The sequence below is a fragment of the Leucopleurus acutus genome (assembly GCF_964270905.1).
Source record: "Leucopleurus acutus genome assembly, chromosome: 8".
In the NCBI taxonomy this organism is placed as follows: domain Eukaryota; kingdom Metazoa; phylum Chordata; class Mammalia; order Artiodactyla; family Delphinidae; genus Leucopleurus; species Leucopleurus acutus.
The window spans coordinates 103,493,441-103,512,831 of NC_139151.1; the positions used below are offsets into that span (position 1 = coordinate 103,493,441).

The 19,391-nt window shown below is 51.3% G+C and overlaps 2 protein-coding genes across 3 annotated transcripts in view; both read left to right on the forward strand.

The window, feature by feature from the left end:
• The window catches only part of DPP3 (dipeptidyl peptidase 3), a 34,488-nt gene extending 33,338 nt beyond the window's left edge, over positions 1-1,150 (forward strand). For both annotated transcript variants that reach the window (XM_082844776.1, XM_082844777.1), the window contains one exon: positions 604-1,150. In XM_082844776.1, coding sequence (XP_082700902.1) covers positions 604-776 — 173 coding nt within the window. In that variant the 3' untranslated portion in view covers positions 777-1,150. The remainder of the gene's footprint in view (positions 1-603) is intronic.
• A 664-nt stretch (positions 1,151-1,814) lies between these two features.
• Positions 1,815-18,466, forward strand: BBS1 (Bardet-Biedl syndrome 1). The gene is made up of 17 exons (XM_082844625.1): positions 1,815-1,901; positions 2,245-2,321; positions 2,437-2,471; positions 5,443-5,715; positions 5,831-5,877; positions 6,019-6,057; positions 6,180-6,252; positions 8,212-8,343; positions 9,418-9,524; positions 11,071-11,191; positions 11,366-11,524; positions 12,634-12,703; positions 13,290-13,448; positions 15,946-16,079; positions 17,105-17,239; positions 18,051-18,137; positions 18,371-18,466. The coding sequence occupies exons 1-17, from the start codon at positions 1,855-1,857 to the stop codon at positions 18,455-18,457; spliced, it is 1,782 nt and encodes a 593-aa protein (XP_082700751.1). The 5' UTR covers positions 1,815-1,854; the 3' UTR covers positions 18,458-18,466.
• The last annotated feature ends 925 nt before the right edge of the window (positions 18,467-19,391 follow it).

The following is a 19,391-nucleotide window of genomic DNA, read 5'->3' on the forward strand; positions in this document are numbered from 1 at the left end:
GACAAGTACTGTGCTTGCCCACACTTTACAGATGAGGAAACTGAGGCTTAGAGAGGATGAGAAACTTGCCCAGGGTCCAGCAGTAGACAGAGATAAGGCAATTCCTGGAGGCCAAGGACTGTGTCTGTTTTACCTAACATGGCACTGGTGTAAATCTTTATTAAGTGAATGAATGAGTGCAGCAATTCACTGAATACCCCCCCTTTAATATTCCTATCTCATAGGATTATTTTAAGGATTCAGTTAGATAAAGAAATATTGAGGGGCTTCCCTGGTGGCACAGTGGTTGAGAGTCCGCCTGCCGATGCAGGGGACACGGGTTCGTGCCCCAGTCCGGGAAGATCCCACTTGCCGCAGAGCGGCTGGGCCCGTGAGCCATGGCCACTGAGCCTGTGCGTCCGGAGCCTGTGCTCTGCAACGGGAGAGGCCACAGCAGTGAGAGGCCCACGTACCGCAAAAAAAAAAAAAAGAAATATTGAGCACAATTTTTAGCACATGGTAAGAGCTCAGGAAGAACTAGCTGCTCCTATGCTTATGATTATGATTCTGCTTCCCTATTAAGACCTTTTCCTGCTGCTGTTTTTTTCTCCATCTCCTCCCCAGGCTCAGAAGTACAGCTTCTTGAGTATGAGGCCTCAGCTGCTGGCCTCATCCGATCCTTCTCTGAGCGCTTCCCAGAGGATGGGCCCGAGTTGGAGGAGATCCTCACCCAGCTGGCCACAGCTGATGCCCGGTTCTGGAAGTGCCCCAGTGAAACCCCATCTGGCCAGGCTTGAGACAGATTTGCATGGCCCTTCCCCCACTCCATTAAACCAAGGCTGCAAGTGGCCCCCTTTTTGTCCGTGTCTTAGGGGCTAGGGGAGGGGCAGGAGCTCGGACCTTGGTGCTACCTCAGCCGAGGGTGGCAACACTAAGCCCTTCTATTTGACAGCACTTTCCAGCTTACCAAGTGCTTCCCCTGTGTTATCTCATCTGATCTGCACTGCCCTCTGTGGGGTGAGCAAGGCAGGACTCCTTATCCGGCTTCCCAGATGAGGCAATGCAGGTTCTGAGAAAGTGACCTGGCATCCTGCAGGACTCAAAACCTCTCCCAATCCAGTGCTCTTCATGTATTACTTTTATAACCAGAAAAATAAATATTAGAAACCACCACCATCTTTGCAATTTGTGTGGTTCTTCCTTGCCTTTACCTCACTTCTCATTTGCTCCCAGCAAGGTGCGGAGGGAGAAGGAGGGTTATTTTTAGGCTCCCATCCACAACGGGATTTTGACATCACCTCTAAATGTGGATATACAGAGAGTCAAGAGATGAACGTAGCACAATTTTTGCCGTCCTCCTTCGTGGCTTTTCTTCTATTTTAAAATATTCCAGGAACCTAAAACCTGGAAAGCCTCAACTTCAGCCACAATCCTAGGATTTAATCTCTTACCCTTTGTGTTTTTTCTCTGAGCCTGGACCTCTAGAGTAAGGAGGGAGAAAAGGAGTGGCCTCTTTTCCACCCGGTTAACCATGAGGATGAAGAGGGGAGGAGTTAGTTTTGCTGTTCATAAACACTACAAGGGCTCGTTTCCAGGGCTCAAAGCCAGAGGGCCCTGCTGCTGACTCTGAGCTGCAGGGCCCAAAAGCTCCTACTGGAAGGATCAAGGATAAATGATATGAGCTGGAATGAGAGATTGCATCTCAGTAGCTAGAAACCCGGCACAAGCCAGAGCATCCTGCTCGCTGGCCTCTGCGTCCCGGGCCGGAAAGCTGAGCGCCCGGAACCTTTATACGCGAGCTTTCCAGAACCCGGTCTCTATTAGGCGCTGCGCGGCGGCTTGCGGGAGCTGGTTGCCAGGGTGACGCCTGAGAAGATGGCTGCTGCGCCTTCGTCGGATTCCGACAGCGGCAGAGCTGAGAGGTGAAGGCTGGGGTCCTTGAGGCCTCTTTTCCTACCTATGTAAAGAGGGTGCCCTGGTCCCCGGGATCTGGGCTCCTGCGGTTCTCAGCAGCGCTGGCGGTCCTGAAGGGCTCTTAGAGATCAAGTGGGGAAACTGAGGCCCAAGGAGTGAATGGGTGCGTGTGGGTGACTCGAGGTCACTGTGCGCCGGTGGTGGAGCCTGGAATTGGACCCAGATGTTCTATACCCCTAGTTCAAAGCTGCCTACACACCTCATTCTCAGAAACCAGCTCCGGCAAGTTTTCTTCCCCTTCCTTGGGATTCATCTTCCGCGCCCCCCGCAACTCTTTCCCTCTTCTCCCAGCAGTGAAGCCAGTTCGAAATGGCTGGATGCACACTACGACCCCATGGCCAACATCCACACCTTTTCCGCCTGCCTGCGTGAGTCTCTGGGACCAGGAACCCCGGTTCTTGGGGGACGGAGGAGTCAGATGGTTCTGTAGGGAAGCCTCTAGAATTCTGAGACCCTGGCTTATGGCTGTTTTATGTTTTCCAGAGCTGGCAGATTTGCATGGTGACGGGGAGTACAAGGTAAGCATATCACCCCAGAGGTGAGACTTCCCGATGGCTCCAAAGAAGCTCAGCATAATCTGGAATTAACGTGTACTTTGAAAAAGCACATTTAAATTTTATTTTTAATGTGGAAAGTGAAGAGAACCTGTTGATTTCACAGTACAGACTGCGGAAAGTAAAGCAGAGCAAAATGCTGCCGGAAATTATACTAAGATAAAGCATCTTAATTTTGTTAACTTGAAGTAATTCTTTACTGGAAGGGCACATCCCTTGGTTGGGGGTGGGGCGTTACTCTGGAGGGAAAGTAGAAGGGAGGAGAGTGAGAGTTTTATGTTTATCAAAAGGACGGGAGAGGCCACAACAGTGAGAGGCCCGCGTACAGCAAAAAAAAAAAAAAAAAAAAAGGGCATAGGGACTTCCCTGGTGGTCCAGTGGTTAAGACTCCATGCTCCCAATGCAGGGGGCCCGGGTGTGATCCCTGGTCAGGGAACTAGATCCCACATGCCTCAACTAAAGATCCCACATGCCCCAACTAAAGATCCCACATGCCACAACTAAGACCCCAGTGCAGCCAAATAAATAATTTTTTTTTTTTTTTAAGAAAAGGGTATAGATTTTAAGATTAGCCATGAGCTAATCATTGTTGAAGCTGGATGATGGGTATTTGGGGGTTCATTATATGAGTCTCTCTACTTTTGTATATGACTGAAAATTTTCCATAATAAAAAGGTTAAATTTTAAATTTAATTTAAAATATAAAAGTAAGTAAATAAAATGTAAATAAAGAAATAAAAAATTGGGGGACTTCCCTGGCAGTCCAGTGGTTAAGAGTCCACACTTCCAATGCAAGGCGTGTGGGTTCGACCCCTGGTCAGGGAACTAAGATCCCACATGCCGCACGGGGTAGTCAAGAAAATATTTAAAAAAGAAGAAAAATAGGGCTTCCCTGGTGGCGCAGTGGTTGAGAGTCCACCTGCCGTTGCAGGGGACATGGGTTCATGCCCCGGTCCGGGAAGATCCCACATGCCACGGAGCAGCTGGGCTTGTGAGCCGTGGCTGCTGAGCCTGTGCGTCTGGAGCCTGTGCTCCACAACGGGAGAGGCCACAACAGTGAGAGGCCCGTGTACCGCAAAAAAAAAAAAAAAAGAAGAAGAAAAATAGATAAAAAATTTTGAAGGCACAGGTTTTTAAAAGTTTGAGATATATATTGGGCTAAATAAAGGAAGTTAACATGTCTGGAGTAGACTCTCTTTGAGGCAGTTTCACATACATAGATATTATTTATTAGTGGGAAAATAGATTCTGAGAGGCTGAGTTTACCGAGTTTGTAAAAGGTGGCAGACCTGGGTCTGTCAGCTCAGCCCTCAGCAAGGGCAGTGAGCCCACAATGGGTGTGTTATGTGGGCAGCTTGAAGGGAGTCATACCCTACATGGACTGTGCAGTCAGATTTGGTGACTTTGGCCCCCAAATTCCTATCCATAAATCATTCAACAATTCGGCAAGCATACAGTGAACCCCTTCTGTGTGTCAGGTGTTGTGCACACACTAAACTTAGAAATGAGCCAGTCCATAGTCAGAAGGAGATATAGACAATGCCCTTAATTCATCCATGATGTTGACTGAACACCTAGTGTATGCTTGGCGCTGGGCTGACAGCAGTGAAGGGTAGAGAAATCACAGACCCAATAACTAATGTGAAATGGTAATGCTTTTGTGTAATAACTTTTTCAGTGGCTAGTTTGCTTACTGTCGATTCCAAGCATCTAACCCAGTGCCTGGCACAAATTAGATAATTGATAAATATTTTTGGGGTAGATGAGTGGATGCTAAAATAGAATATATGGAAATTATTACAGGAGCACCAATGAAAGAACAGTGACTCTATCAGGAGGCACTAGAGGGCAGTAACATGAACTGGTGCTCAAGGATGAATGAAGTGTCCCAAGAAGGCATGGAAGAGAGGAGGGCATTCCAGGCAGAGGGAACAGCACAAGCAGAGGCAGAGAGGCTTGGAAGTTCACAGCATATTTGGAAAGAGCAAATTTTAAATTAGAAAGTTGAGGCCAATATGAAATAATAGTTAAGACCACCGGCTTTGGATCCAGACAGACCTAGTTTCAGGTCCTAGCTCTACCACTTACTAGCCGGGTGACTTTTACCTAACATCTCTAAGCCACAGCTTCCTCATTTGTGACATGAGGCTAATAATCGTACCTACCTCACGGGTTGTTGCTAGGATTAAATGAAAGGATGCATGAAGTTACTGGTGTGGCTCCTAGCACACTGTACATGCGCAGAATCCGGGCATTCTGTGGCCGCCCGCATTCTGGCTGGGGCATAGCATGGATAGGGAGGTGTTAGAAAACAAGTTGGGAACCAGAGCAGAGGGGCCTTGAAGGCCTCACTCAGGAGAATGGGTTTGCATGACAGCTACGGTGGCTTGGAGGGTGGAAAAGACAGGCTGAGGAGCTTGGTTCTCTCTGGGTCCATAGAGCACATCCTGCTCTGCGTGACTGGTTCTGCATCTTTAGCTCTGTTCCCATTTGGAAGCCAGGCCTCAGAGCCCAGATATGAGTTTCAGGCCCCCCACTGACCTCAGCAACTGTTCCAGTGTCTAGAACAGTGCCTGGCATGGAGCAGGCCCTGAAGAAATGTTTACTGAACAAGCAATGAAAACATGAGCTGCCACCTACTCCTCGCTAGGTTCTCTAGTTGATTATCTCATTTGATTTTCACTACAAGTGTGGTATGGTAGGTATTCCCCTTTTGCACGTGGGAAAACTGTGGCTCAGGAAGTTGCATCAGTTTTCCCAAGGTCACACAGCTTACAAGCCTTCTTGCAAAGCCTTTGCCCTTCCCCCACCCGCCCATGGTGCATTGTGAGCGTATATGAATGTGCACCAGCAAAAAGCTAAGCCCAAGAAGAGGGGCAGTAGCGGGGGTGGTCTTTAGACCCTGAGCCAGGAATCAGCCCGCCTCTCTCTACAGCTGGTGGTGGGGGACCTTGGCCCAGGTGGGCAGCAGCCCCGCCTGAAGGTGCTTAAAGGGCCCACAGTGCTGAGCGAAAGCCCGCTACCTGCCCTGCCAGCCGCTGCTGCCACCTTCCTCATGGAGCAACACGAACCCCGGACACCAGCGCTGGCACTCGCGTCAGGCCCTTGTGTGTACGTGTATAAGAATCTCAGGCCCTACTTCAAGTTTAGCCTGCCCCAGTTGCCTCCAAACCCCCTGGAACAGGACCTTTGGAACCAGGCCAAAGAGGTGAGTGATGTGCGGGATGAGAACAAGAAGGCGAAGGTAGCAGCCTTGGGGTTGTCCTCGTTCCCTGCCTGGCTCTGGTGCTCACAGGCTGTACCTTCTTCCCATGCTGGCACAGGACCGGATTGACCCCCTGACCCTGAAGGAGATGCTGGAGGGCATCCGGTGAGATCCCACTTCCCCCTTCGTATGCCTCCCACCCCTCCCTCATTCCCCCACCCCTACGCCTTCATCCCAGAGCCCGCAGTCTGAACCCCAGGCCCTGTTCCTTAACTAAACCTGCCATGATGGTCCCTCTCCTTACAGGGAGAAGGCAGAGGTGCCTTTGTCTGTACAGTCACTCAGGTAAGAGCCCTCTGGAGGGCCAGGGCTCCAGAAGCTCCCAGCGGGGAGGGAGCGGCCCTGGAGTGGCCTGGGGAGGGCAGCCAGGCCCAAGGCATGCAGGTGTCAGTGCTCTGTGTGTCCAGGTTTCTGCAGCTGGAGCTGAGTGAAATGGAGGCATTTGTGAACCAGCACAAGTCCAAGTCCATCAGGCGGCAGGTACTGCCCCTCTCTCCTTATTTCCCTAGAAAAAATATGGACAGTTTTTTAAAAAGACCATGTAACGTTAGTGGTAAATTCTACAGCCAAATGCGACTAGTTTTACTTTGCAGTTACCCTTCCACATATATAGTCACAGAGCTGCAGGGCTTCTACTTTCCAGTTAACAGTAACAGCTTTTTTTTTAAATAAATGTATTTATTTTCATTTAAAAATTTTTTTGCTGCATTGGGTTTTTGTTGCTGCACGTGGGCTTTCTCTAGTTGCAGTGAGCGGGGGCTACTCTTCGTTGCGGTGCGCAGGCTTCTCATTGCGGTAGCTTCTCTTGTTGCGGAGCACGGGCTCTAGGCGCGCAGGCTCAGTAGTTGTGGCACACGGGCTCAGTAGTTGTGGTGCACGGGCTTAGTTGTTCCACGGCATGTGGGATCTTCCCAGACCAGGGCTTGAACCTATGTCCCCTGCACTGGCAGGCGGATTCCTAACCACTGTGCCACGAGGGAAGCCCCACAGTGACAGCTTTGAATTGTTATATAGTTATGTAGCTTTATATAACTTTTATCATCTTGGGGGTAAAGGTAATATATTTTCATTAGAGAAAACTTTGAAAATAAAGAGAAATATAAAGGAGAAATATAAGTGACTACACTCACTACTCAGAGGTACTCTTACCAGTTTGGTACATTTCCTTTATAAATATGCTTTTATATCCTGCTTCCCTTGAGTACATAACATTATATCTTGAGCATTAGTCTTGAAGAACTCCATTTTTAATCAAGTGACCCCTTGATTATTTCATTGATTATTCATTATTTCATTCACAGTTTATGTAACTATTCACATGCAGGTCATTGGAGAAGAAATGTCTCCTTTTTATGCACTTCATATTTTTCTTAGTTATGCTTTTAATGGCTTTATTGATGATCCTATTCGTTGATGAACTCCAGTGGTTCCTGACCTAGGGGTTCCTGACCCTAGCCCAGGGATGGGCTCCCATAGCTGTGCCTGCATTTCAGAAAGCCGCAGGGGAACCGGCTACTTCCTGTAGAGGCCACGTGAGCCGAACACACTGACCAACACATACCTCAGCCTTTGGCTAGCCTTAGACAATTCTGTGAGAAACATTGTTCTCTCCTGCCGAGCAGCAGCTGAGGTCCACAGGTGTCACTATCATTGAGTACTTTTAAAATCAGGAAGTAAATGAAGTAAGTATTGCTTAAAAGATGCAGTTTTGGGGAGGCCATCGTTCCAAGTATGTGCATGGTTACATGATTGGGAGCCACTAACATCCATGTTTCTATAACTTTTCTCCTTCCACTAGGCACTGAGGATCATTCCTTTTTTTTTATCTTAAAGATAGTCACACAATGAACAGCTTTATCCAAAGAAACATTTTAGTCCCGCTAAATTACTTCCATAGGAGAAATTCCTAAAAAAGGGATCATCCCCTTCTCTTTTGTTTTCTCTCCAATCACAATTAGAAAAAGAACATATGCCCACTGTAGAAACTGTAGGAAAGCACAATGGAGAAATTAAACATCATCTATGATCTCATTGTCCAGAGATAACCAGTGTTTGTATTTAAGGGTTTAGCTTTCCAGCATGTTTTTTTATTCATATATATTTTTTAAACTGGGATAATACTAACGTAACTTTTTACCTGTGTTTTCTCTTAATACGTTAGAAGCATCCTCCCTGTCACTGAGTCTTCTTGTAAAATGTGATTTTTGTAAATGACTGCATGGGTTTTTTATCATACAGATAGTTTATAATTGACTTAGACAATCCTCTTTTGTTAGAAAGTTAGGTTTGTTGCAGTAAACACCTTTGTACATAAATCTTCTGTCACATCTCTGATACTCTTCCTCCTCCTTTGCCCTCTTTCTTCCTGGGGCATCCTGGGAGTCTCTGGGGGGATGGTGTGAGGGGAGCTACTGGGTGACCCCTGGAGTCCCTCTGCAGACAGTCATCACCACCATGACCACCTTAAAGAAGAACCTGGCTGACGAGGACGCTGTGTCCTGCCTGGTGCTGGGCACTGAGAACAAGGAGCTCCTGGTGCTGGACCCAGAGGCCTTCACTGTTTTGGCCAAGGTCAGTGTGGGGCTTGGCCGTGGGCACACCCGTGGCCTAGGCTCCATTCCGTCCCCTGTTCCCCAATATCTCCTGCCCCCCAGTTAGTTCTTGGTAATATGTGTTCATTGTAGAAAATTATAAAATGTAGATAAGCGTAAAGAAAGAGATATAGGGACTTGCCTGGCGGTCCAGTGGTTAAGACTCTGTGCTTCCACTGCACAGGGCACGGGTTCAAGCCCTGGTCGGGGAACTAAGATCCCACATGCCATGTGATGGGGCCACAAAAAAAAAAAAAAAAGAAGAAGAAGAAAAGAAAAAGAAATATATCCCCAAATCCCACCACCCACAGATAAGTCTTTGGCATAAGTCTTTCCAGACATTCTCATATTTAGACACAGATATATAACTTTACGTATTTTTTTTACTTTTTTTTTTTTTTGCGGTATGTGGGCCTCTTACTGCTGTGGCCTCTCCCGTTGCGGAGCACAGGCTCCGGACGCGCAGGCTCAGCGGCCATGGCTCACGGGCCCAGCCGCTCCGCGGCATGTGGGATCTTCCCGGACCGAGGCACGAACCCGTGTCCCCTGCATTGGCAGGCGGACTCTCAACCACTGTGCCACCAGGGAAGCCCACGTATTTTTTTTTTTTTTTTACAAATATGGCCTGTTGGTATAGGATCATGTAAGCTACTGTTTTCATGTAGCAGAAGCTTATCAATATCTTTCCATATCTATATAAAACCACATCAGCCTTTGCAAAGGCCACACAACATCGATTATATAGATGTACCCTGTCACCTACTGTACATTTGTTTGCAGTTTTTTTGCTATTATTAACACCACCTCGGTGGGCTTCCTTGCCCAAACATCTTTGCGTGCTTATCTAAATGCTTCCTTACGATGCATTCCTAGAAGTGGCCGAGTTTAGTCAAAGGGCTACATATTGCCGAGTTTCCTTCCAGAAAAATTGTACAAGTTTAAACTGTGACCAGCAGGGTGTGAGTGAGGAGATTGGGACTTGGAGGAATTACTTCAGGTCAGGGAAGGGCTGGGGCTCCAGGGAAATCGGGATGTTTGAGTCTGTTCTTTGCAGATGAGCCTACCCAGCGTCCCCGTCTTCCTGGAGGTTTCTGGCCAGTTCGATGTGGAGTTCCGTCTTGCTGCTGCCTGCCGCAACGGGAACATCTATATGCTGAGAAGGTAGCCACATCCGTGGTCTCTGGGGCTAGAGGAACATCTCAGAAACCTGGTGGTCTTGAGGGCTTGTAAGATGAGCAGGGGGCTTTGGGGCTGGAATGTGGGAATGGAAAGAGCTGAGAACTTCATATAGGAGGCAGAGCCCTTGAGCACAGGGGACATGTGGAGGCTCGTCCGATGGGGCCTGGCAAAGTGAGAGACTGGGCCGGGTGGCCGTAACACAAGTGATGCAATCAGATATTAGAAGAAATGAAAATAGTCTCTCATACTTGTTCTGTTGCTTTTATAGGTTTGTGACATTTCCTTATGCGTTAGTTTGATATTTCTCAACAGTCATTTTTTTTAATTCAAGAAATGTTTTCGAGCACCTACTATGTATTAGGCATTGTATAAGGTATTGGGGATATATTGATGAACAAAACACTAACAAAGTCCCTGCCCTTGTGGGAAGATAGATATTAAAGTCAACAAACCAAGGTAATATTGCAAACTGGATGCATGCTATGGAGGAAAAATATAGGCTCAATGGGGAAAAACAGTGGGGTCAGGGTGATCAGCGAATGCCTGTCTGGGGAGATGACTTGAAGGTTAAGAAGGAGCCAGTTGTTCAGAAAGTGAAGCAAGGGCTTCCCTCGTGGCGCAGTGGTTGAGAGGCCGTCTGCCGATGCAGGGGACTCGGGTTCGTGCCCCGGTCCGGGAAGATCCCACATGCCGCGGAGCGGCTGGGCCCATGAGCCATGGCCGCTGAGCCTGTGCGTCCGGAGCCTGTGCTCCGCAAAAGTGAAGCAAGAGTGTTACAGGCAGAGGAAATTTAAGCGAACTCTAGGTGGGAAAGACATTATCTTGTGCCACTCCCGGCAAGACATGACGTAGAGACCAGGGTCGGCTGATGCAGGACCTGGTGGGACATGGTAAAGATTTTGGATTTTATCTGAAGTGCAGTAGAAAACTATTATGGGGTTTTACTCAGAAGAATGACATGACCCGTTTACATTTTTTAAAGATTACCGTGCTGGGTGGAGGGTAGATTGGAAGGAGTCCCGGAGACCAGTGGGGAAGCTCTCAGAGGAGTCATCAGGTGGGAGATGACTCTGGCTCAGACTTAAGCAAGGTGGGCTAGAGCCTGTGATGGACAGACAGGAATTATCCCTACTTTCTGGATAAGAGAAATTAAGACTCAGAGGCCAGGAAACTGAGAACAGTGCATTTACACAGAATAAACTCCTCATGCTTTTCTGATGAATTACTAAACTGCGTCAGTCCGTTACTTTGTCTAACCTGCAGTGCACTCACTGTAAACTGGTAAGTGCCAGGTTATCACACAAATTACTGTGGTAAAGTTGAGAGGAAGACTAGGAGGGAAGACACACTTCCTGTTATCCAAGGTCATGCAGCTACTAAGTCACAGAGGTGGAACTAATAGCACAGTCATCTGCTTGTGGGCCAAGGTTCCTGCCAGGAGAGTCTGTGGGGCTTGGAAAGAGGAGGGTCAGCCGGGGAAGGAGAGAGGGTTCCTCTGGGGCTGGGAGAGTGTGTCTTTATTCCACAGAGACTCCAAGCGCCCCAAGTACTGCATCGAGCTGAGTGCCCAGCCTGTGGGGCTCGTCCGGGTTCACAAGGTCCTGGTGGTGGGCAGCAACCAAGACAGCCTGCATGGCTTCACCCACAAGGTGTGGCCTCTGGGCAAGCACCAGCCCCAGCCCCTCCACCCGTGCCTCCTTAGTCCCCCTCAGCAGGCGAGCCCTTCCGGCCTTCCCTTCCCAGCAACTCCAGCCACCCCTTCTTTCCACTCTTAAGCCCTGAGCCCCCTGCAGACATTTAGCCGTCCCCTGCCCCCCACGCAGGGTAAGAGGCTGTGGACAGTGCAGATGCCCGCAGCCATCCTGACCATGAACCTCCTGGAGCAGCGCTCCCGGGGCCTGCAGGCCGTCATGGCCGGACTGGCCAACGGAGAGGTCCGCATCTACCGCGACAAGGCCCTGCTCAGCATCGTCCGCACGCCGGTGAGCTGCTGCCTCCTCCTTGCCCCGCTCCCGCCTGTGGGGCCCCTTCGCTGCCTCTCCTGACCCCACTCCACCTGCCACCCTTAACTTCTGATGCATTTTGAAAACATTCGTTGAGCATCCCATATGCACAACTCACTGTATTAGAAGGATAAATCAGTGACTGAATCCTTACTGTTGGGGAACTTACAGCCTGAAGTGATAGCCAGCTAGAGACACAGCCGATTCAAATACAAGGCAGACTAAAGCAGGGCAAAGCACTGAAGAAGCACAGAGGCAGCCCAGTGACTGGGGCTGGGTGGGGGGGGAAGGATAAATGGGGACGGGACTCAGGGGCCATTTCACAGGGCAAACCACAATTCAGCTGGGCCTCGAAGCAGTCTGCTTCGATAAATGGAGTGGATAAATGGAGATAGAATATTCCAGACTGGAAATAACATGAACAAAGGCTGAGAGGCATGAGTGTTCTTTAAAGGAGTCCAGGTAGTTTGATGAATCTGGACCAGACTTTTTCAAACAAAATCAATTTAATAGGCCAGCAACAGAACCAGAAAAAAGAAGTTCAGAATATATCACATGTGAAACTTTGTGTACCTGTATGTATAAAGTGTCATATGTCACAATGTAAAATTGGAAAGCAGCTGGTTTGGACCACAGGCTGCTGGGAGGGCAGGCGGTGTGGTGCGTGGGTTGGGGAAAGGGCAGGGAGAGAACTGATAGAAAAGGCAGGTTGGCGTCAGATGCGGAAGGCCTTGAATGTCCTGACAAGGAGGGCAAAAGCCACTGGAGGTTTTTCAGCAGGGAATAGGTGTGGTCATATTTGTATTTTTGAAAGGCAGCAGAGGCAGCAGTGTGAAAGACACTGGGGAGGAAGACTAGGCTGGGAGACCTCTTAGAAAGCTGACCCCAAAGCCAGTGATGTTCAGTCTGGAACTGTGGCCGCGGCAGTGAGGAGGGGGCTGGGATTAGAGGCAGCGTGGCTCCAGGCCTCGCCTCACATCTCACCTCTTACATCGTATCTGGGGTCTCCAAGCCTTATCCCCCTCCCCCCAGACTTGCTCTCCTCACTGAGTCATTTTCCCAGCTAAACTCTGACATCGCCACCGTAGGATGCAGTGACCAGCCTTTGCTTTGGCCGCTACGGGCGGGAAGATCACACCCTCATCATGACTACACGAGGTGAGGCGAGTCAGGCCTGGCAGGGGTTTTAAAGTTGGGAGTCAGTGAGATAGGCCAGATCCTGGGAAAGAAGAGGCGGATGTGGAACATCGGTGGGCCTAGGTTTGGAAAGCAGGGCTTGCAGACACCTCCTGTCTGGGCTGGGCCTTCACTGGGGACAGCTCACCAGCAGTCTGATGTCACTACCTGGGGGCCAGGCCCTGGCTGTGTCTCCAGTTCACCCCAGTATCCGCCACAATGTGGAACTGGAACATCACAATGGTCAATAGATAACTACTAGGGAATTCCCTGGCGGTCCAGTGGTTAGGGCTCTGCACTTCCACTACAGGGGGCCCGGGTTCGATCCCTGGTCAGGGAAGTAAGATCCCGCAAGCAGAGTGGCGCAGCCAAAAATAAACAAGTAAATCAGCTGCTAAATGAATGTATGAATTAATGGTAGGACACACTTCATTCCTTCCAGAAACTCAGAGTCTCAGCAGGAAGACTGAAATGGGTCGATATGAGACAGATTGTTTGGGAAGAAAGAATGGGAATGTAGGGTAGAAATGGGGAGGACAAATCTGCTTCTGCCTGTCCTCCTCCCTAGGTGGTGGCCTGATTATCAAGATCCTGAAGCGCACAGCAGTGTTTGTGGAGGGGGGAGGTGAAGCAGGTCCCCCACCAGCCCAGGCCATGAAACTCAACATGCCCCGAAAGACCCGGCTTTACGTGGATCAGACACTGCGAGAGCGGGAAGCCGGCACCGGTGAGATTCAGGCTGGCTCCTTCCTCTTCCTCCTCCCTTGTGCCAAAGCAGCAGGAACTGGGTGAATGCCGCCTGGGTGCCCTGAGCAGTGGGAGGAGACCTGGGTGAACCGGGTGGGTCTCATGCCTCTGGAAGCCCAGAGACAGCCTAGGAGGTACACCCTGCCAACAAAGAGCTACAGCTCAAGGGGGAAGGTGCTGTGGGTGAGGGCGAGAGCCCTTAGAACTCGAGGAGGGAGCAGCCACTTTTAGATGGAGGAATTCTCATGAGAGAAGTAGAATCTGATCGAGGTTCTTCCTTATCCTATTTAATTTTCCTGCTCTTTTGTTCATTCATTCATTCATTCATTCACTTAATACCTATGATTATGCCAGGCCTTGTGCCAGGTGCCTAGAATTAGGCCAGTCCCTACCTAAAGAGCTCAGTAGACCTTGCTAACTTCATGTTGCATGACACGTGTAGAATAAGTCTCTGCAGAGGGCTGTTGAGACACACAAGGGAGTGTGTTTGCCTGGGAGCCTGGGAAAGGCTTCAGAGAGAGATGATATTGGATTTGGCCCCAAACGCTGATTATAAGCCTACCAGCCAGAGAGGGAGAGGGGAGGGCGATTTAGGAAGAGGCTTGGGAAAAGGTGCAGGGCCCTACCTGGATCTAAGCAGCATCTGTCATGTAGCTGCGGGTGCAGTGCAGGAAGGCTCAGTGGCCAGCGGGGAGGCTGGGAAAGCAGGTCAGCTGGCTCCGAAAGGGTCTGGAATGCAAAGTTAAGATGTTTTGGTTTATTCCGTGTAGTGGAGAGATGGGAAAGATGTTAAGCAGAAAAATACAGTAACTCAACGCCCTCTGTCTTTGAAAGGAATCTGGCTTACAGTTTAAAGGATAAATTACAGGATAAAGAAAATAGCTAGCAGGCTGTTGTAGCTAGAGAGCCCAAGAGAAGCAGCCGATATATTAGAGAAATAATTAGGGAGTTCTCTAAGGCATAATGAAAACAGCAAGAATCAATAGCTTTTGTATATACCAACAGTATCCAGTTAGAAAAGAGAAAGTGTCCATTCACAATAGCAAAGAAATCCTTAGACGTAAACTTAACAAGAAAACATACAAAGTCTAATAAAGAAAATTATAAAACTGCTTTAAAGAACAGGAAAGACCACCTGAATATTTAAATGATGAGACTTACCAAGTCTCAGGGTAGTAAGACCTAAAGTTGTAAAGCTGTTGATTAGTTAACAGCTTCTGAAATTAATCTAGAAACATAGCAAAGTTACAGTTAAAATCCCAACGGGTTTTATTTTGAGGACTTGACCAGTTGATTCTAAGAGTAAATCTAAGAAGTTTGGGGAAAACAAGAATGAGGAGACTCAGCCTATCAGATAGCAGAATGAACTATGAAGCTGTAGGAATTAGCAGCTGTGGCGTCAGTATGGGAATTGATACAGCTCAGTGGCACGTTTAGGAAGTCCAGAAACAGACCCTTGTACGCGTGGGAAGTCAGTATATGATAGATGTGTCATTTCAAATTAGTGGGGGAAGGAGAGACTGTCCAAGAAACATAATTAGGACAACTTGTTTCTAGAAAAAAAGTTAGAACTCTACCTCATACCAAACACAAAAGTTAATTCTGGGTAAATTTAAAATAAACTGTGAAAGTATTAGAGGAAAAAGGAAAGATGAAAGGATGGGGTAACATAAAGATGAAAGCTTCTGAATGGCAGAAGGCTCCTCGCAGGCACAAGGAACAAGGACAGACTGGCTGACCAAGGTGCTCAGTCTGGAAAGTAGGGACAGTGGGATGGAGGGGAGGGTGCGGGCTCTGGAGAGGCCCTGAGGAAGGGTCATCCGACCTTGGCAAATGATTAGCTGTGAGGGGTGAACCTGGGTGACTTGATGGATGGGGATGCAGTGACGGAGTTAGGGAAATGAGGTTGGTTTCCGCAGCGTTGAGCTCCAGGGGTTGATGGGACGTCCAGGTGGAGGTGCCCATCAGGCAGTTAGAAGCAGCAGGCAGGCCGGGCGCCGAGCTGCCCAAGATGAGTGCACAGTACCAGGTGCAGACGCGGGCCGGACCCTGATGCACCCCTGCCCTCAGGAGCTCGCGGTTGTTCTCTTTGGGGTGGTCACAGCTGGGGCAGGACATGGATGGGGCAGCGAGGAAGACAGAGGATGAGAAGAAGACCAAGGACAAAACTCGAGGGAACCCCAGCCCTTACTAGAAGGAGCCAGCACAGGAGGCTGCGGTTGTGTGGGCAGCCAGGTGGTGCGAGAACCAGGAAGCAGGAGCAGGGAGTGGTCCGCAGCGTCCAGTGTCACCAGAGGCTGGCTGTGGGACCTCAGTCCTCCCGTTGCCCACGTTCCCAGCCTCTGCCCACTGTGCCTTCCTCTCGCACTCTCCCCACGGCCGCCTGAGCAGCACCCTCTCCCCCAGCCCTGCCCCCTCCTCCTGCCTCACGTCCAGCATGCTCACGTCCAGCATCGGCCCTTTGTGTGCCTCCTCAGCCATGCACCGGACCTTCCAGGCAGACCTCTACCTGCTGCGCCTCCGGGCCGCCCGTGCCTACGCGCAGGCCCTCGAGTCCAGCCTGAGCCCCGTGTCTGCGACGGCGCGGGAGCCACTCAAGCTGCACGCTGTGGTGAGCACCCACGTGGCGGGGGCATCAGGCCACCTCGGGGCCAGGAGGGCAGAGGTCAGGGCTGTGCGGGCACCCCTCGACCCAAGAGCAGATCCCAAGGCAACTAGGCCCCGTGCCCCTTCTCACCTCCCCACAGGCCCAGGGCCCAAGTCTCACGTCCTCCTCTGTGAGAGCGCTCTCACCTCTTTCCTGTGCCGCCTCTTCCCCTTGGCTGGCCGCAGAGTGGGGCACGCTCTCCAGCCCCCTTATTCCATGCGGTGCCTCAGACGAGCCCCCAGACTTGGGGCAGGGCACACAGGTAGTCACCTTGGGCTGTTTCTTCCCAGGAACCTTGAGGGACTCTTACAGATGTGGTACAGGGAAGAAACCTGTTCATTTCGGTAACTGCCAGCAGCCCAAGGAGTTGGGACTGCCCAGTACTGGGAAGGGGCCATCCTGAGACTTACACTGGCACAAGGAGGATAAGGGCCCCTTGTACTCAGACACAAGTGACCGCAAGGTCGTCAGGGCTCCAGCCGGCTCTGAATGGGTCCCTGAGGTGTGCTGTCTGATCCAATTGGGCTTCTGATATCTCTTTCCTTAAAGAAAGTGGATAGATACAGAGAGGAAGCGGCTGCAGAGCAGTCGAGGATAAGAGGGAGGAAAGTGAAATCCTTGCAGCCACCAGAGGACGAGAGGAGGAGGTTGGGCCAGGCCCTGTGAAGAGCGGGGTGGGGCAGGGCACGGACACAGGTGGGAGCCAGGGCCGGCTTCCCCAGGCCAACTGTGCCTCCGACCAACTTGCTGAGTGGCCTCGGTCGAGCCCCTTCTCCTCTCTGGGATTTTGCTCATCCCTTGCACACGGAGCCAAGCTTCTGAGCTCCGTGCCTTTTGAGGGGCGGATGGACAGTGCGTTAGAGTGGTTCGAGGAAGGTGACTTGAGGGCGCTGATGGGGGAGCGGGCGGGCAGGGCCAGGGTAGGCCGTATTCGGCCCCCAAGGCCACTAGGTCCTACGGGCTTTCTCCCCACCCCACCCTCTGCACAGGTTCAGGGCCTGGGCCCCACCTTTAAGCTCACCCTTCACCTGCAGAACACCTCAACAGCCCGACCCATCCTAGGGCTGCTGGTCTGCTTCCTGTACAACGAGGGGCTCTATGCTCTGCCCCGGGCCTTCTTCAAGGTACTGGACCCACCTTACTGAGACCTAGAGTGAGAAAGGGTGGGCGGGGCCGGATTAGATGTCCGCAGGTCAGAGGTGAGGGAGCTGGCAAGTGGCTACAGCCACAGACCAGACTAGGGTACAGCAGGGGCCCTGGGGAGAGCCCCCGAGACCTGCCTCAGCTGCTTTTCTCCCAGCCTGTGAGAGGTCTCAGGGAGGCACACCGAAGGTTCTGGGAGAACAGTGAGAGTCCAGGCCTCACCGGTGCTGCTCTCAGAAGCCTGTTGGTGCTCTGGGGTCCCAGAGCCCGCCCTGTTTTCTAGCCACTCCTGCAGCAGGGGTGGGAGCCCCACGGAGACTCTTCCAGAGTGAAGAGCCTTGTTTCCCCCCAGGTCCAGGTTTGACCCTAAGTTGGAAGGACCAGAAACTGAGAAAGACTTTGGGATGTGGAAGAAATAGCCCTGGACTTGGTTGGAGGTTTAGGTTTAGGGACTTCTCTGGTGGCCCAGTGGGTAAGACTCCACGTTTCCCCTACAGGGGGCACGGGTTCGATCCCTGGTCGGGGAACTAAGATCCCGCCTGCTGTGCTGTGTGGCCAAAAGAAAAAGAAAAAAAAAGGTTTAGCTTTAATTAGGGACATGCATGCAGCCCTGCGGCATTCACTCCCCCCACTGAGCCCACATCCTCCTCAAACTGGCTTGTCATCCCTGCCCACCCTGCCAGGGCACACTGAAGTTCAGCTGGGACAACAGGTATGAGAGTGCTTTGGAATCTACCAAACACTGTCTAGGCGTGAGGGCTGACTTCTTTACCTCTTTGTCCCCAAACTTAGGTCCCCTTGCTGGTGCCAGGGCTCAACTACCCCCTGGAGACCTTTGTGGAGAGTCTTAGTGACAAGGGCATCTCAGACATTATCAAGGTAGGTTGCCGGTTGGTACTAGTTGGGGAGGTCAGTGTGAGTGAGTGCGGACAAGGCCCCCGGGTGGCTGCCAGGATGGGGTGGGTGTCTGCCCAGTAGAGGCCTCCCAGCCTCCCCCTCCCCTTTGACAGAGCCCTGCACTAGGGCCAGTGCAGACCAGACCGTGCTTGGCCTTTGCAGGAGCAGGGGTAAAGGGGGAATGCCCCCTACTACCTGGGGCACCTTCTCCATAGGTGCTGGTGCTCCGAGAAGGCCAGAGCGCACCCCTGCTCAGCGCCCATATCAACATGCCTGTGAGTGAGGGGCTGGCAGCTGCCTGACGCCTGAGCCCGTGTTAAAGCCCCTGTGGAATCAGGACCAGGGAGTTCCAGCCCCTCCCACTGAGCCGGACAGAGTCCATGGCCCCAGGCCCACTCCAGTGCAGCAGTGTGCTGGGCAACAGCCTCCCTCTCCTCTCCTAGTGCCCCTTTCTCACCACCCTGACCACTGGGTGACCTGTAGCAGCAGGTCAGTGAGTCCCCAGGAGGTTGGGCTCCGTCCTCCTCAGGGAAACCCAGGCATTGGCCCTTTGGGCTCTCTCTTCTCCCCACTTTTCCCCAGAAGCCACTCCCAGGTCTGAAGGCAGAGTTCTGAAGTGCTCAAGGTGAGATGAGGGCATAGGCCCAGCCTCCTCGTCTGCCGCTTCCCTTAGGCATGTCACTCTGCTGCTGCTGCAGAATTGGCTGGGGCCTTGCCTGAGACAATCAGAGGCTCTTCTTGGGTGAGACTGAGCCCCCTGTTGCTCCCTGGGGTTCCAGAGGCTTGGCTCCTCCCAGCTCAGCTTGCAGGCAAAACACATGCTCTGATCTCCCCTCTTGAGCTCAGCAGGGGGCCCCGGGAATAGCTGCCTTCCCACCGGAAGTCTTGGGCTCAGCCAAGGTCTCAGGCCTGTGATGCTCCGTGAAGATCACCAAGGGAGAAGCTGCTGCGGGGGGCAGAGAGCGCCGTGCAGGAGCTAGTGGCCCCAGCCCCCACCAGGCTTCTGAAGACCACACAGCTGCTGCTCCTGACTTGGATGCTCGTGCCCAGAAAGCATCCCAGGAGAGGAAGGCTCAGAGAGACAGAGCAGAGGTGGGGCCGCGGCACACAGGAGGGGCGTCTCTGGGGTCCTGGGGAGGGGCTTTGGGAGGCAGAAGCCTAGAACTGCCAGTCAAGATGCTCTTCTGTGCCCCGGAGCCCAGATCGGTCAGGTGAGTGGCAGGTTCACTGGGCAGT